Below are 19,361 nucleotides of genomic sequence, written 5' to 3' on the forward strand. Positions count from 1 at the left end.
AATAGAATATGGACAATGCATCAAAATTGTAAGTGTACCTTACAAAACACAAAAGAGAGAGAGAGAGAGAGAGAGAGAGAATTAAGGAATAATGTTAGGTTTGAGGGATTATACACTGAAGTATTGGAAGCAGCAAGCAAATTAGTAATAGTAGTATATGGAAATGAACAAAGCAACTCGCATTCCTTTACAGTTTTTCATTACTTTCCACCAACACAAATAGGTCATATGGCGATGACAGGATAGGAAAGGGCTAGGAGTGGGAAGTGGCCGTGGCCTTAATTAATGTACAGCCCCAACATTTTCCTGGTGTGAAAATGGGAAACCACAGAAAACCATATTCAGGCTAGCAACTGCGCGCCCCTAACTGTACAACCAACTTGCTTGGTCAACTCGCATTCTTGAAAATGTAGCATGACCCTATTTTGTCCATCAGACCACTGGTATAGGTTATGCAGAAACAGAGAAAAGTGGAAGTAGCACCACATTTTTTCAAGATGATATTCAATATTCTGGACAAAATGAATAGGAGATGTACTTCATGCCATGTCTGCTTCTGATTTTCTCTGTAACTTTGCTAAATTATTGAAGAGAGGCAGAGTTGGGAAGTAATTGAGTAAAAGTAATCATATTACTTGTTTAGTAATTTTTACTTGTAATTGTTACTTTTCACAAAATGTAATATTTACTCATAATTTTCTTCAAATAAATCAATGTAATCATTACATTCTAGTAATTTATGTATATCGCATCTAGAGTTTGAAAAACATTGCAGCACCAGTACCAAATACTTTACTACGAAGTACCTTGTTGTGGTTACTGGTTGAGATTTAGATGATCATGTACTACGGATTTTTGAGTTTGTTAATGGAATGGGAATAAACGTGATGGTACAGAGTTTAAGGAATTTATATTTTCCTATTTGAATAAATATTTTGAATTAGTTGGTCCTCCAAATAATGAGAACATGAGTGTGGAATGCAAACTTTGCTTAGAACCGAATATTTTGAAATTTCCAAAGCACAAGGCATGTTTTTTAAGAAGTACCATTTTGATATAAGAAAAAAGTAGTGCAATTTTTTAAACATTTTTTTTTTTTACATGTAAGCCTGTATCTTAAACTACTTATCATAAGTTCAAAGCATATTAAGACACTTGTCATAGCGTGAAACCAGCTTCTGAATTCTTTCCTCATAGAAATCTGCCACCTAATATTCCAGCCATTCCAGTATGGTCATTTTTAGGTCATAATCATCGTCGTGGCACTGACTTCCTAAATGCTTTTCCAAGTGTAGGAACAAGTGGTAGTCACTAGGTGCTATGTCAGGACTATATGGTGGATAATAAAATTGTTCCCAACCAAATGAAGCGATGTGGTCTCAGGTTCAGTTAGTCATGTGAGGTCGCACGTTGTCATAAAGCAAAGGAATCCCCCCTTGTGAGCATGCCACGCCTTTTGTTTTGGATTGCACAGTGGAGTTTACATAAGCTCTCACAATAAGTATCTGCAGTTATTGCGTAACCCTTGTGTAAAAAATTCACAAACACATCCTGCCTTTCCCAGAACACAGAGCACATGAGTTTGCGAGCTGAAATTGTTTGCTTGCACTTCACTTTCTTGGATGATGTTGAGTTTCTCCATTCCATGGATTGCTGTTTTGATTCTGGCATATAAGCCAACCATGTTTCATCGCTGATGACAATGTGGCTTAGGAACGCATCACCTTCATTACTGTACTGCTCAAGGAAAGTCAAAGCACTGCCTATGCGCTTGGTTTTGTGCATCTCTGTCAGCATCTTTAGTACCCGGCATGAGTACAACTTCCAATAATCTAAGCGTTCTGACACAATTTCATAAAGAACACTTCTTGAAATTTCAGGCAACTCATAATGTAATGATGAAATCATAAAGCGTCTGTTTTCTCAAACCTTTGCATCAACTTTTGCACCAAGTCTTCAGTAATGACAGACAATCGCCTGTTACGCTTCTCACCGTGGACATTAGTATGGCCTTCTTTAAATGTTCTAACCCATTTTCTTACGACTCCTTCCCTCATAGAGTGTTCTCCATATGCTTCACCAAACTGCCAATGAATTTCAACAGCTTTCAGGTCTTTTGCATTTAGAAAATGATCAGAGCGCACACTTCACACTCGGTGGGACTGTTAATTGTTAGAGGCATTTTCAATAAACACAAACAAACGTAAATAGAGGCAAATGCTTCCATATTGGTGTTTGTGGCTAGCCTACAGATGTACATACTGAGCACGCATGCTCTGAACGATGACCAAAGTGCTGCAGCGGCTATATTTAGAAATGATACTTAAAAAGCATGCTTCGTTTCATGTTTAGTCTCACTTAGTGATAATAGCCAATTAATGTCTCTATACTACAAAAAACACACAAAAAGGAGTAATATTTTTTTCCTTCCAAATTTTTGTATCATTCCAGCCCCTTGTGAAAAAAAGTCAATGATTTCCTAAAGACTGTGAAGTAGTTATAATTTTACTGGTCACTTGGAATTGAGTAAAATATTTCTCAAATAATTGTAAATCAGTCCAATTACGGTACTTTTATTTTATAGTTTTCCCATCACTGAAGAGAGATAAGGAAATTATTTCTTATTTTAACAGCCACTTCAGCAAAAGTTCTTTGTTAACATTGTAGAATGACTTATATCTGAACAATCTGGTATGATGGGTTTAAAGATGAAATATAATATTGCACAATGTATCACTGCTCCATATAATTTATTTTCAGCCATATGCAAGACAGTTCAAATCAAATCAAAATCTCTTCATTTGCAAATGAGGTGTCTACCTCAGTGGCAAATGGTACACTGAAATACATTATTGTCAAGCACTAAATATTAAATTAACAAGAGAAGAAAATTTTCCTACAATACAACATTATACAATTTACGCTAACAATTTTTTCTATTAAACACACAGCTCATCCTTATTAAATTTATATTGTTTACAAAATTCTATTTATAATATCTCCTGTACTACTTACAAATATAGTCAACTGATATACAGTATGTGGAATTACTTAAATGATACTATACAACTGGTATAAGATTAAAATTTACATTGCATTTATTTATTTTTTTTAATTTTTTTATTTTTTTACCCATTCTGGAACCTAAGTTGCATAACGACCTGCTGCGCCTTAACCAGAACCCCTTTTGCCACCACTTTTCAGAGTTCCTGAAGGGCCTTCACAGCTACCGTAGCGGTCCCAGGGCCCTCGAAGTCCCCACTGTACTTCACCCCTACAGGCAGTCCCCTACTTTGGCTGTCCAAACTCCGTAGACCAGGAGATGGAATTAATTTATTCACACACATTTTTTATTTACATTAACCTGCACTGGTCGAATGCCCTCTAACACTTCATTTATTTTCTCTGTTGCTGTTTATTCTCTTCTTGAATATCTGTACAGATTTTGGAAAAGGATCATACACTACCCCTGGTAAACTGTTCCACTCCTTCACACCCTTCCCAATGAATGAAAATTTACCCCAGTCGCTTCTGCTAAAATTCCTTCTAATTTTATATTTGTGGGCAGTCCCGCCGATATAATTATTTTCCAACTGAAGTCTCTCACGGATATCTCCCCATGCTTCTTCTCCTGTATAGGCTCTATATAATCCTATAAGTCTAGTTTTCTCCCTTCTCTTACTTAGTTTCCCACCCAAGTGCCTTTAACATTTCTGATACACTACTCTTTCTCCTGAAATTCCCTGTTACAAATCTTGCTGCTTTCCTCTGCACACTATCTATTTCTTTTATTAGGTGAGGATCCCAAACACTGTTTGCATATTCCAATAATGGATGAACCATACTTAAGTAACTTTTCTCTTTTAATTCTTTGTTGCATCCTTTAAGTAGCCCCATTAAGACATGTAACGATCTGTATGCTTTCCCAACAATGTCATCCACATGACCCTTCCAGTGCAAATTACTTTCAAATCTCACACCTAAGTATTTGCACTTGCCATCTTTTGGGATAACTACCTCATCCAAAGTATACTCAAATTCAGTTTTAAAACTCCTGTTTGTAAATGTTGTAACAGTTGATTTGGTTCCATTAACCTTCATATTATTCTCTTCAACCCATTGCACAGTGGGTAATTTCTAGCATCCAGCCGGCCAAAAATAATATTTTCAACCCTTGTCTTTGGTGCGCATTTTCTGTGAGTTGTGTTTATAAGACTCTTGGGTACATTAATTAAGTATTGAAAAGTCGCGCTGTCTGATTGTCTAATCTCACCGAAGGCCTAAAGTGGCTCTCCTCCGTTAGGGCATCATATTCTGGCGAGGTGAGCGTGCAGTTATTATTATGTGAGGGCTCAGTAAAGACGTCAGAACTAAATATTTCTTTAGCTTGCAATGTGATTATATTAGATGAAGGTATGTATTTTTATACAGTATGTAGCATTTTCTGAAAATTACTATATAGTTGTCCGAAATATGCACTTAAAATTCAGGTACACGGTATCCAAGCGCTATCTAATTATACAACTTTGAGCTGACTTTCAAAATGGATTGCCTTTGATTTCCGCAATGAAAGTCTTTTGGATGAGTTATCTATACTTTCATGAATAGAAAACCGTGTTTTTTTGCTGCGACCAGGCGCGACCATGAGAGTAATTAATTTTTTTCAGAAGCCACGTACTCTGCAACTCGGAGGTCGGTTTTCGAGCTGTTGAGGAACAGCAGGGAATATAAGCGGAACGATGATATTGTGAATGTTGTAATTGAACATTTAGGCTTTGAGGATTGTTTAGAGGATATATCCAAGTCAATAAGGAAATCTGTCAGTATTTTGTGTGCTAAAATTCGATCACGCTGGACAAAATATAGTAGAAAAAGGGACAAATTGCAGCCTTGCAGAAGGACGTGCATCACAACAATGTCAGGATGAGCCCGCCATTAGCCTACTATTGCTCATTCCATGTTAAGAAAACAGTATTGCTCTTATGACAACAGGGTTGCCGTATCGAACGGCTCCGCTCAACGCCATCACGAGAAAACGGCGGCACATAAATTTGTGATATTCAGTATGAAAGTTCAAGACAAAAGGCTGAAGAAACTAAGCTACAAATTACTTTTATGAACTGAAGGGGACGTGGGGTTTACAGGGGCCACTTTTGGTTTGTACAGAATCAGAGGTAAACTACGGCACATAAGAAACCTCAGCACTGAAATATAAGGCAAATTGCGAGAGAAAACAGACAAATAATTTTATGGACTTGAGGGGCGGGTGATGTATTTAATTGCATTTAATAAATTTAATCCAGACTATAAAAGCTAGAAAACAGACGCAGTGAATAAGTACTGCCGATGACTACAAAACATCACAGTATTAGTGTTAAAGAAATAAATCACACACGTAGGCTTATCGCATAACTCTCATTCAACACAATACATTTACGCACTGATTTAAAGCCTAAAATACACACGCAATAAATAAATACTGTAGATGACTTCATTACAGAAGTTCAGGGAGGAAATGCGTCTATTGGTTGATATCCAAAGCAAAGTGCTGGCAATATCAATGATGGAAACCGCTAGAAGATTCTTCAGAGAGGCTTCCACTTCTGCGGATATTACTGGAATAGATATAAATTTAATAAACTATCTACGTGCCATCGTAGAAACTCTTTCATGTGGGTATGTCATTGATAAAGTGACATTTGGCATGTACGCAAAGGAAACTATACAATTGTACTTACAAAAATACAAATCATACTACATGCCTTAACTTTGCACAAACTCTTGGTTCATGGCACTGTATTATACATATTGGATACCTCTCCGAGGAAGCCCAGGAGACCAGGAATAAAGATAATAGGAAACCTCCCAGAAAGAGACAAATACTGACCTTTTCCATAGGCTGCTTATATCATTGGACCCTTATATTACCAGCTTAGGGAAATCAACGAGGAGGTAGTTGATTCCGCTTTCACGAGAAGTGTTCAACTTACTGTCTGAGGCTCCTGTATCTGGTTCTGCCGAAGGAGATAATGAAAGTGACGATAGCGATTCTGATGTAACTGCATCTGATGAATAAATTGTTTGGCAAGTACATGTATCTGTTTTTAAACATTCTAAACAGCATGTCCCACTATTAACACCTATTTAATTTCTTAAAGCTATAACGAAAAATGATTAAAATTACAAAGATTACTAATTCTATTCCTGGCGTAATAATTTGTTCTTTGTACTTGATTGACCACACACTTAATTATCTCCAATAATAACAGTTACATACTAAGTTTTATTTAAATCGGTCCATTAGTTTCCAAGATACGATTTTTGGCCGGCTAGATTCCTGAAATTACGCACTGTGCATTGCTGGATACTCTCAAGGTCCCTTTGTAATTCTGAACAATCCTCAATATTATTTATTTCCCTATAAACAATTATGTCATCTGCGTACAATCTTATTTTTGATGTTATATTGTTCCCTAAATCATTTACGTGTATTAAGAAAAGTAACAGACCGATTATACTACCCTGTGCAATTCCCTTCCAAACTTTCTCTTCCCGTGATACATTATTTCCTACTTTGACTTTCTGAACCCTTGAATTAGAAATGTTTTTATCCGACGTGTAACCCTTACGTCCAATCCTATTCCTTCCAATTTCTTTAATAATATTCCATGTTCCACTCTATCAAAGGCTTTGGAAAGATCTATGGCTATGCAATCTAACTGGCCTCCTGAATCCAATTGATCTGATATGTCCTGCTGAAATCCCACCAGTTGTGCCTCACAAGAAAATTTCTTTCTAAATCCATACTGGCTCCTCATGAACCAATTTTTATCATCACATATCCCTCTGATGTACTTTGATATTAAACTCTCCAGTATTTTACAAACTATACTGGTCAGGCTGATTGGTCTGTAGTTCTCTGGTTTCCTTTTATCACCCTTTCCTTTATAAATTGGTATTATTATAGATTCCATCCATTCCTTTGGTATTACACTATTATTTATGACATAGTCAAAGATAAATTTTAAATAAGGCACTATGTACCACTCCATTGTCTTTAATACCTCCCCAGTAATTTGATCACTTCCTGCTGCTTTTCCTTGCTGAAGCAGTTGGATTTCTCTGAAAATATCTTCATTTGCGAATGAGAAGCTTCTTGTTTCCCTCTGTCTCTCTCCCTCTCTATCTTCTGTTTCAGTTTCCAACTCCTGACAATCATCCACTGAATCTCTGAATTCCCTACTAAATAGGTTTGCTTTCTCAGTATCTGTTAAATAGTGTTCACCCCCTTCTCCCACCATTGTAGGAATTTGGATTCCTTTTCCTTTTTGATTCCTGATATATGAATACAGTTTTTTCCATTTCCTTTTGTGGTCATTATTCACCCCCTTCTCCCACCATTGTAGGAATTTGGATTCCTTTTCCTTTTTGATTCCTGATATATGAATACAGTTTTTTCCATTTCCCTTTGTGGTCATTACCCTCTTAATGTATGCCATTCATATAATTCTCTTTTGCTTCCTTTTTCATTCTATTCAGTTCCCTCATTTGCTCTTTTATAGTTTCTCTACTCTCCCTACCCTCTTTGATTTTCCTGTTTACTATTCTACATTTTCTTTTTAATTTTCTTATTTCCCTTGTATAATAAACAGGGTCTGAGGTCATTTTATCCTTCTTAACAGGTTCATTCATTCATTCATTCATTCATTCATTTATTTAGCTTCCATAGACTGTACAATTACATATTTTCAAATCTCTTCTCTCCTTCCCAAATGATTCCTTTAAATTTAGCCCAAGGTTTATCCACATTACTCCCTTCGCTTATCCAACAACTGAATTGTGATTTAAAGTAAGTCCCAAATTCATCAACTTTAGTTTTTCTGTACAATGTCTTGTCTTGTGTGACCCTCTTATTAAGCCTTTTTGGTACCAGTCCTACATCCATTATTACAGCTTTATGGTCACCTATTCCTTCAATTACCTCAGTTTTATCAACAATTTCCCATGGTTTAACCAAGAATACATCTAGTAAGTTATTGAGACGAGTTGGTTCTTGTACTACTTATGTAAATCCTCCCTCCCAAATTAACTTATTTGCCAGTTTCTATTCATGGGCTTCACTTGCAGCTCCATTCCATTCAACTTCAGGCAAGTTTAGATCTCCCCCAATTATTACCATATCATTATTATTGTTTTTATGAGTATAATCTATTATTTTCTCAAATATTTCCATGTCTCTTTCCTCTCTTCCAGGCCTGTATGTTCCTATAATTCCCACCTCCTTCATATTATCACAAACTAATTTTATCCCTAATATTTCATCCCTTTCATCGGTAAACCATTCATGTGAACAATAAGTTTCCTTCACCAGAATAAACACCCCCTCTCCCTTTTTATCTTCTCGGTCTCTACGATCGACTGTGTACCCTTCTGGAAATACTTCTCTATTACCCACCCCTTCTCTCAACCACAATTCCACTCCTATCACCACATCAGTCTCATAAGATTCCATCAATGTACCGAATTTTAATTGCTTATTTACTACACTCTGACAGTTTACCAAGAGCAATCTCAGACCCCCTTCCTCCCTAAAACTTGACTGTTGCAATTGGGTAACTTGGAATTCCTTACTTTCCTGAGTTTCATTTTCTAGTTGACTGAGCCAGCTTGAAGTACAGCTGGCTCTTTCTACTAGTTTCCCTGGTCAGTATTATAACTCAAGGGAGTTGCCTTTTTTACAGTACAGTTTTTTACAGTTATTTTATATGGGTATCATATCCTTCAATGTTTTCCTTTCCATACATACTGTATTTAGGATAAGTAGCCTATATATTTTTATTTTATCATAGAGATACTTACCAATGTACATTATCCATTCATGTCTAGCAAGAGCATAACATAACCTTGAAGCTATTGTCATCAGAACACCACATGTTAAAACACATACGTCTGGTATCTGAGGTTTCTTTTTTAACATTGGGACAACCAGTGCAACCACTGAAAAGGAAACAGAATTAGATGAACATAGGAAAGGATTCGAATTAGATGAATGTACTAGTATAGGCCTAGGCCTAGTTCTAAACAAAAGAAAATCTATTACCAAGTATAAGAACAATACGGTACCTTATTTATAGCTCTTTCTGGTAATTTCATTCACATTTTCTTTAAATCACCAGAGATTATTGTTGCTCATGTTTTAATTTGCAAATAGGCAAAGAATTGAAGAAAGAGGCCTCAGAGAGTATAACATTTCAGATCAGTAAAGGCAGGCAACCAGTCAAATACATATTTCATAGTTGAAATATGAAGAAACCTTACCTATTTTTACTACTATCTATTGCCTTACTCTTGTTTTAGTCTACTGTATATTAAGTTGAAAGTAGAAAGGAAGTTATCAAATGTACAAATATACAGTCAGACCTGTCAAGGAAGACCACCCTTTTTTTTTTTAAAAAACCCAATTTCAAAACTAGTAGGCCTATGCATGTACTGTGTAAAGTGATCCTCAGCCCAAACGCTAATTATATCTCTCACAGCTCCACCACCAGCTGTCAGGGATAACCTTGGTATCACTGAAGAGGCATACCGGTACTAAGAAAATAAGGAATGGGCTAGTTCCCATTAATTTCCTCCCTGAGCCAGATTATGCCAATGAATAATCTGTAAAGCATACTGAAATGTACACACCAACCAATCGTATGAACACAGTGTTCATCACAAATACGGGGCGGATTATTGTATCTTAAAAATGTATGAAATATGGATGCATTTATGACCTAAGAAACATAAAAATATGACCTATTAAATTCAAAATATGGCTTAATGAATAGCATCTACATTACACACAGAAACACTTTTATTACAATTGCTTTCAGTTAATGTATAGTTAAAATAGGCTCGTTTTTAATTCTTCAAATTCTTAACCTAGAAATTAACTATAATGATGAATAGTTCATGAACTCATTAAGGTTACACTGCATACTCGTAGGAATGGACTGACTCTGTGGCTCTGTGGAAAACATAAATACTACAGTTACTTTCACTGAGACTTTTGTTTTAGACATATTTAAAGTAACTGAATGACTGAAGCTCCCTCAATAACCTAGGTCATTAAATGTGTTGAAGAAGGAAGAGGAAAGGGCAAAGGAGAGAGATATGAACAAAGACAAATAACTGCAGAATTTCTGCTGCTTCCCTGTAAACAATAGCCTGGTTTCCAGGAATTGACCCAACCAGCAAACAAGAGTTCTTACGTGCTAGAAACATTTCATACACTACTTTTCAATGGTTCTTCAATAAAAGTATAATCCAGTCTATCCTAAAAAATAATTTCTAGAGTTTACTCTGATTTTTATAAAGAAAATATTGAAATGGAAATTACTAAAATATGTCATTATAACGAGATTTTGTTCAATTATATCATAAAATTTATAAAAACAGCCTAAACATCTATTTGTTGCCCAATAAAACCTATTTAATTTTGATTATCATGCTCGGAAACATGTTGAAAATACAAGACTACATGATATAATGTTAAAGAAAGAAATGACTTATCATAGAAATCTGCCCCTAATCATAAGGAATGTTGTTGTTTTTTTTACGTTGCACCGACACAGATTGGTCTTATGGCGACGATAGGACAGAAAAGTCCTAGGAGTGGGAAGGAAGCGGCCGTGGCATTAATTAAGGTACAGCCCCAGCATTTGCTTGGTGTGAAAATGGGAAACCAAATGGCTGCCAAAAGTGGGCTTCCAACCCACTACCTCCCGAATACTGGATACTGACCGCAATTAAGCGACTGCAGCTATTGACAAACTGAAGTGTTAGATAGTATCAACATTCAGTCAACCAATCACTGCTGATCTTCGCTTAGGGCTGCTGCCCAGGTGGCAGATTCCTTATCAGTTGTTTGCATAGTCTTTTCTTAAATGACTGCAAAGAAGTAGGAAATTTATCAAATATCTCCATTGGTAATTTATTTCAATCCCTATTACCTTTTCCTATGAACAAATATTTGCCCCCATTTTGTCCTCTTGAATTCCAACTTTACCTTCATATTATGATCTTTCCTACTTAAAAAAAGTTTACTCAAGCTTATTCGTCTACTAATGTTGTTATTCCTTGCAATCTCTCTACTGACACTTTGCAACATACTGCTTAGTCGAGCAGCTTGCCTCCTTACTTCTAAGACTTCTGAGCACAAAAACCTCTCCACATTTGCAACTATTTCATGTCTGATCTCAGGAGGGGCTATTCTTGCAAGGGGCTACAGTTTGTCTGTTGGTGTTGGTTTCAGACATCCTGCAATACGTCTGCATGTTTCATTCAGGGCGACTTGTGAAAATTTAGAGTTTTATAATTCCACCTTTACAATACTGGTACTGTAATTGTCTTTATTACAAAGACTACATTAAATTACACTCGGGAAACATGTTTCGTCCTCTTATAATATAATATATAATAATATATATAATATATAATAATATATAATATATAATAACATAAGGTATAATGAACGTTAATGTGTCAAAGTACGGCAGATTCTCAGCATTCGGTTCTTATATGGACGATACCAATCATACATTCACGGGCATACAACAAGACCTTCAAATTCTCCATTTATGTAAGAAAGGAAATCTATTGAACATTTTAGAAAACATCTTTATAAATATTGATCAAAAATGTAACCCGATTTATAATCTTAATGAGATATCGGCGGATATCAATATACTTTTCGAGGAGTTAATCAATAAATTCTTTTCACGAAGGCGCGTGAGTAATACGTCACCTCACGCCTCTCCCCTTACGTCAAACTCCTCTCAACCTCCCCTCACAATCAGTCCTCAACGACCTTCGAGGACGTCACTCAGTTAGCCTTAGCACTTGAGGTGGAGTGGTCAATGTAGGACGGGCAAGGAGGTGAGTGACTGGATGGGCACTTAGTTCACATTTTAACGGCATTTTATTCTTCAGTTCACTCATATTTTCTTTTTCTTTTTTAGGCCCATATTGTCAACACACAATCAGGTTCAACTAGCATCAGTATAACTCCACCTCCTAATCAAGAAATCTATTATAGTGTGGCATCACCATAATACTGTTTTATGTATAATATGCACATAATTTTATTTGCATAGCCACTTACGGTGTTTTATAATTGACAATTCGTTGTTTTGAACAACAGTTTTAACATATGACTTTAATTGGACTTCATGCTTCACATCATGTTCACACTGCACCATTTTAACATTGAAGATTGACAAGACGCTATCACGCCGCGTCACAGGATACAAAGACTTTGCATTCACTTATTTTAATGTTATGTATTTGTATTTGTGACGAAACATGTTTCATGAGTGTAATTTAATGTAGTCTTTGTAATAAAGGCAATTACAGTATTGTAAAGGTGGAATTATAAAATCTAAATTTTCACAAGTTTATACTTTGACAATATGGGCTCTAATATGAAATTTATAACGTGCAATTCAGGGCGACATCGACCTTTTTGACATGTGTAGATTTATATCAGACAGCACTAGTATACTCCCCTGCTGAGTAACAAAGTGCTAAGGCTGTTGTCTGTACCATATGAGGATGGGCACCCCACTTTGAACCTGTCACTTTACGGAGTAAGGAGTTCTGAGAGGAGACCTTTGCCTTGATGTTTGAACAGTGCTCCCTGTAAGTTAGAGAATGATCGAAAGTAACACCCAAGTATTTTGGTGTGTAATTATGTTCCAGAACTTTGTGTTTCCACTTCACTTGCAGCTTCATCAGCGTATAGGAAGCTTTTAGTATGAGGTGGATGTGGCTGTTCGTTGGTGTATATATTGAAAGTAAGGGAGCTGACGCACTTCCTTGAGGAAGACCATTCTTTGGCGTTCCCCATCGACTTTGCTGACCCTGAAAGTCAACAAAGAATTGTTGATTCTGTAAAAGGGCAGCAACAATTCTGGTAAGCTTGAGATCCTTTGTAAGGCTGTATAGTTTTTGCAACATGATTTATGTTGTATGGTGTCATAGGCACAAGAAAGGTGTTCAAACGATACTCCTGTGATTTTCCGGGATTGAAAACCATCTTCTATATACTGTGTTAGGTTTACTACTTGTGCAGTGCAGTTCATGCCTGGCCTTAAACCAGCTTGCTCTGGGATTATCAAAGGTTCCACAGATGGTGCAAGATGGTTAAGAAGTGTCCTTTCAAAGATCGTGTAGAGGTGACACAAAAGGGAGATTGGTCAAAAGTTCTTTGGGACATAAGGGTCCTTGCCAGGTTTTAACTTCCCTGGCCTTCCTCCAGATTTTCATAATGTGACAGCACTCCAAGCAGTTATTGAAGAGCTGGAGTATCCATTCTTTGGTAGCACTTCCAAAATGTTTAATTTGCTCTATAAGAATGTTGTTTAGACTAGGCGTAATGTCAATCAATCAATCAATCAATCAATCAATCAATCAATCAATCAATCAATCAATCAATCAATCAATCCTGATCTGCATTTAGGACAGTCGCCTAGGTGGCAAATTCCCTATCTGTTGTTTTCCTACAAGATAAGGTGCTTTCCAGCTCTCCAAAAACAAAAGGTTTGGATATTTCACAGGTTTCATCTTCAATGTTTCTTAGAAATTTTGGTGGTCTAGCTCTGCATTGAAAAGCTGATGAGTGATTTCATTTGGGGATAACAGATGCCTTGGTGGGGTCATTGTTCAAATGTTTTAGTAGACTCCAGGCTTTCCTGATCCTCTGCTCTGTGACATATACAATTCTTCCATCAAATCAATCCAATGTTCTCTTTTCAATTTACCAACAGTCTTTATCAGTTTGTGGCCAGCTTGTATTGTTTCTTCACAAAAAAAGATCTGCTTCAGAAAGTGAAATGTAGTTTTCCAGATCTTTTACTGCACAAGAATCTAAACCTTGTATGTACTGTGTTCTGCAACCACGTGGGATTGACTTGATTGGTAGCACTATTGCAACCTCAGTATGTATCACTAGTATTGATAATTACATTAATGTTCATTTACACATTCAACAATGTTGTCTCCAGGAAAAAAAAAAAATAGTTTTGGCTATTTCTAATACAATATCATGTTAGAGTAAGTTAAAGCTGTTAGGGAGGCAATTAATTGTTACCATGAACACCTTCCTTCAAAGAAATGTACTATCTGTGAAAATTTTAGTGACACTTTGTTTTACAGGGGTGAGGAGCAAGGAGGGAGATACAATGGTTCTGGTAATATTGCCAACTGAATGGAAATTAAATTTGAATTGAATCGATAGTATGATCAATCAATATGAATTTTCTAAACCCTCGTTTCCGTGTAAGAGTTCTCGGTTCCTCCAGTGATGTACTTTGATTTTCCTCACTCATGTTCAAGCTTACCTATATTTTGACTTTGCTGTGTAAATAACAACAGTATTTAAAGTGTTGCAATTATACTGCCAGATGTCTCACGGCGATGCATAATCGATTCATATTTTTTGTGTCTGAGGTTGCCAATATGAAACTTGAAGTTAACCGAGATCTAATGATGCAGCACTAGGGAGCCGAAGTATCACTAAAAGTTTTGCAGATAGTAAGCATATTTCAGCTGTTATTTATGCACTCAGAAATAATCAACCATGTGAAGAAGGAGGCCATTCAGTTAAATGTAACTTAAAAGCTTTTCACTTTTGTCAAACACACAAGTTCAATATAAATATTACACTATAACATACCTGTGAAAAAACCCCACCCTATTAAACAAATAAAGCAGAACAGGAGGAGGAGGGAAAGGAGAAGGTGGTAGTGTTTCACGTTGGTTCCAACGATGTAAGGCAAGCAGGTATAAGTACCAACATAGTTGGGGATGAGTGGGATCTGGTAAATGCAGCTTGAGCGAAGTTTAAGGAAGCGGAGATTATCAGTGGAATACTGTGTAGGAAGGATACTGACTGGAAGGTGATTGGGGATTTAAATGAGGCTGTGGATTGTGTATGTGGGAAACTGGAAGTGAGATTTCTAGATCCTAATGGGTGGGTAGGAAATAGGGATCTGCACTCAGATGGCCTTTACTTAAACCGCAGTGATACATATAAGTTAGGGAATTTGTTTAGAAGGTTTATAGGGAGGTACATTCAAGGAAACAGGGTGGCCTAGGGAGCGGTGATAAGGAAACAGGGAACTGGAAATGAAGTAGGGATGACACAAAAATGTTAGTGCTCAACTGTAGAAGTATTGTAAAGAAAGGAATAGAATTAAGTAATTTAATAGATATATACTCACCAGATATTGTAATAGGAGTTGAATCATGGCTGAGAAATGATATAATGGATGCAGAAATGTTCTCACAGAACTGGAGTGTGTATCATAGAGATAGGATAAGAATGATAGGAGGGGGAGTATTCATTCTGGTGAAAGAAGAACTTGTAAGCTACAAAAAAGTTAAAGATGACAAACATGAAATTCTACGTGTAAGGCTCATCTCTAAATATAACAGGCAGCTTGATGTCTTTGGAGTGTACAGACTGGGAAAGGGTAGCGCAGATGCTGATTCAGAATTATTTGATAAGATAATCAACTATGTGGGAAACGATAAGGAAAGGAACGTGATTGTAGTGGGCGATCTCAATTTACCAAATGTCAGTTGGAAAGGAGATGCGAACGACAGGAAGCATGACCAACAAATGGCAAATAAGTTAATATGGGAAGGGCATCTGATACAGAAAGTGATGGAACCAGCTAGAGGGAAGAATATTCTGGATGCGGTGGTGGTAAAATCAGATGAACTCTATAGAGAAACTGAAGTAATAGATGGTATTAGTGATCACGAAACTGTTTTTGTGGTAGTTACAAATAAATGTGAAAGAAAGGAAGATATTAACATTAGGACTATTAGGCATGAGGGAGTTTTTAAAAAGTAACTATGATCGGTGGAAAATGATAAATAAAAATGTAAACAGACTCTGGGTTGGGTTTAAAGCAATTGTTGAGGAATCCTTTAAAGGTGGTAAGGATTGGTAAAGATCCAATATATTATAACAGAGAAGTAAAGAAACTAAGAAGGAGGTGTAGGTTGGAAAGAAATAGAGTTAGAAATGGCTGGGGAAGTAAGGAGAAATTGAAGGAACTTACTAGGAAATTAAATCTAGCAAAGAAGTCAGCTAAGGATAACATGATGGCAAACATAATTAGCAGTCATACAAATTTCAGTGAAAAATGGAAGAGTATGTATAGGCACTTTAAGGCAAAAACAGGTTCCAAGAAGTATATTCCAGGAAATATTAATGAACAAGGGAAGTGTGTATGCGAGGATCTTCAAAAGGCATAAGTATTCAGTCAGCAGTATGTAAAGATTGTTGGTTACAAGGATAATGTCCAGATAGAGGAGGTGACTAATGCTAAAGAAGTACTGTATTAAAATTTACCTATGACAACAATGATATTTACAGTAAACTAAGAAGTTGAAAACTATAAAAGCAGCTGGAATTGGTATGGTTTCGGGGGATATACTAAAGACAATGGGTTAGGATATAGTACCATATCTGAAGTACTTATTTGATTATTGTTTGCATGAAGGAGCTGTACCAAATGAATGGAGAGTTGCTATAGTATCCCCTGTGTATAAAGGAAAGGGTGATAGACATAAAGCTGAAAATTATAGGCCAGTCAGTTTGACATGTATTGCATGTAAGCTTTGGGAAAGAATTCTTCCTAATTATATTAGACATTTTTGCAAAATTGATAACTGGTTTGATAGAAGACAGTTTTGGTTTAGGAAAGGTTATTCCACTGAAGCTTATTTTGTAGGATTCCAGCAAGATATAGCAGATATCCTGGATTCAGGAGGTCAAATGGACTGTATCGCTATTGACCTATCTAAAGCATTTGATAGGATAGTTCATGGAAGACTACTGGCAAAAATGAATGCAATTGGTCTTGACAAAAGAGATACTGAATGGGTGGTGAAGTTTCTAGAAAATCGAACTCAGAGAATTAGAGTAGGCAAAGCTTTATCTTTCCCTGTAATAATTAAGAGGGGAATTCCTCAAGGCAGTATTATTGGACCTTTATGTTTTCTTATATATATGTCAATGATATGTGTAAAGAAGTGGAATCAGAGAAGGCTTTTTGCAGATGATGTTATTCTGTACAGAGTAATAAATAAGTTACAAGATTGTGAGCAACTGCAAAATGACCTCGATAATGTTGTGAGATGGACAGTAGGCAATGGTATGATGATAAACAGGGTTAAAAGTCAGGTTGTGAGTTTCACAAATAGGAAAAGTCCTCTCAGTTTTAATTACTGGGGTGAAAGTTCCCTTTGGGGATCATTGTAAGTACCTAGGTCTTAATTTATAAGGAAAGATCTTCATTGGAATAATCACATGAATATGATTGTAAATAAAGGTTGTAGATCTCTGCACATGGTTATGAGGGTATTTAGGGGTTGTAGTAAGGATGTAAAGGAGAGGGCATATAAGTCTCTCATAAGACCCCAACTATAGTATGTTTCCAGTGTATGGGACCCTCACCAGGATTAATTGATTCAAGAACTGGAACGTTATGGCATTTTTAAAATATCTGATGATAGCACTATAAAATGATCGAATAAATGCATTAAACATTGCATGTACTCCAGCTCCTTATAGTCAATTTTTTATTAACATGCCTCTAAGTAGTTCTTGTGGTATCTACCCACTGCAGCACGCTGCTATACGCACGGTGCCTATAACCTTTGATTTGTACACTGGGCCATTTATAGCAACTCTCCATCCATTTAGTATAGTGCCTAGTGAGCAAGTTGCTGTACAGTATGTATTCAGAAGATAGTGGATTCGAACCCTACTGTCGACAGCCATGAAGATGGCTTTCCATGGTTTCCCGTTTATTTGCTCGTGGCTTTACGTCGCACCGACACAGATAGGTCTTATGGCAACGATGGGATAGGAAAGACCTAGGAGCTGGAAGTAAGCGGCCGTGGCCTTAATTAAGGTACAGCCTCAGCATTTGCCTGGTGTGAAAATGGGAAACCACGGAAAACCATCTTATTATTATTTATTATTGTATTGAATAGGTGGAACATCTTTCTCTTTCTAACATTGTAATCTTCAGGGCTGCCGACAGTGGGAATCGAATCCACTATCTCCCGGATGCAAGCTCACGGCCATGCGCCCCTGACCACATGGCCAAATCGCCCGGTGGTTTCCCATTTTCACACCAGGCAAATGCTGTACCTTAATTTTGGCCATGGTTGCTTCCTTCTCACTCTGGGGCCTTTCCTATATGATCGTCGCCATAAGACTTATATGTGTTGGTGCGAACGTAAAGCAGATTATTTTTTAATAAATATATAGCTCCTCAATCATTAAAAACTCAGTCTAATCCTCTACTTCTCTTACCTTCCACGACCAAGTCCATTATTCTCGTAGGTAACCTATTCTCTTCCATTTACAGGACTGAGAGCAACTGCTCAAAATCCTCAACAATACTGTGAGATGGACAGCAGGCAATGGTGTGATTGTTAACAGGTTGAAAGACAGGTTATGAGTATTTTCATGAGAAAAAGTCATCTCACTTTTAATTACTGTGTTGATGGCAGGAAAGTACCTCATGGGGATCATTGAAAGTATCCAGGTATTAATGTAAGGTAAGAAGTTCATTGGGGTAATCACATAAATGGAATTGTAAATAAAGGTTACAGATCTCTTCATGGTTATGAGGGTATTTTGGGGTTGTGGTAAAGATGAAAAGGAGAGACATATGTCACAGTTAAAACCGCACTTTGAGTTTGGTTCCAGTGTATACGACACCTGACACCAAGATTGCTTGATTCGAGAACTAAGAAAAATTCAACGAAAAGCAACATGTATTGTTCTTAGTGATTTCTGACAAAAGAGTGGTGTTACAAAAATGTTGCAAACTTTGGACTGTAAAAAGACTTGGAAGAAAAGCGACGAGCTGCTTGACTAAGCAGTATGTTCCGAGGTGTCAGTGGAGAGATGAAGTGGAGTGACATTAGTAGATGAATAAGCTTGAATGGAGTTTTGAAAATTAGGAAAAAAGTAGTATGAAGATAAAGTTGGAATTCATGAGGAGGACAAATTGGGGCAAATATTTATTTATAGGAAGAGGAGTTAGGGATTGTAATAATTTACCAAAGGAAGCATTTGTTAAATACGCAATTTTTAATTTTTTTTTTTTTTTTTTTTTGCTATTGACTTTACGTCGTGCCGACACAGATAGGTCTTATGGCGACGATGGGACAGGAAAGGGCTAGGACTGGGAAGGAAGCGGCCGTAGCCTTAAATAAGTTACAGACCCAGCATTTGCCTGGTGTGAAAATGGGGAAACCACGGAAAACCATCTTCAGGGCTGCCGACA

General features: G+C 36.8%; 1 protein-coding gene across 3 annotated transcripts in view; it reads right to left on the bottom strand.

Moving 5' to 3' along the window:
* Positions 1-19,361, bottom strand: part of LOC136863216 (probable peptidoglycan muropeptide transporter SLC46) — a 237,776-nt gene that overhangs the window by 33,948 nt on the left and 184,467 nt on the right. For all 3 annotated transcript variants that reach the window (XM_067139588.2, XM_068230478.1, XM_068230479.1), the window contains one exon: positions 8,860-8,997. In XM_067139588.2, coding sequence (XP_066995689.2) covers positions 8,860-8,997 — 138 coding nt within the window. The remainder of the gene's footprint in view (positions 1-8,859; positions 8,998-19,361) is intronic.

The sequence above is a fragment of the Anabrus simplex genome, chromosome 1 (genome assembly GCF_040414725.1).
Source record: "Anabrus simplex isolate iqAnaSimp1 chromosome 1, ASM4041472v1, whole genome shotgun sequence".
Classification (NCBI taxonomy): domain Eukaryota; kingdom Metazoa; phylum Arthropoda; class Insecta; order Orthoptera; family Tettigoniidae; genus Anabrus; species Anabrus simplex.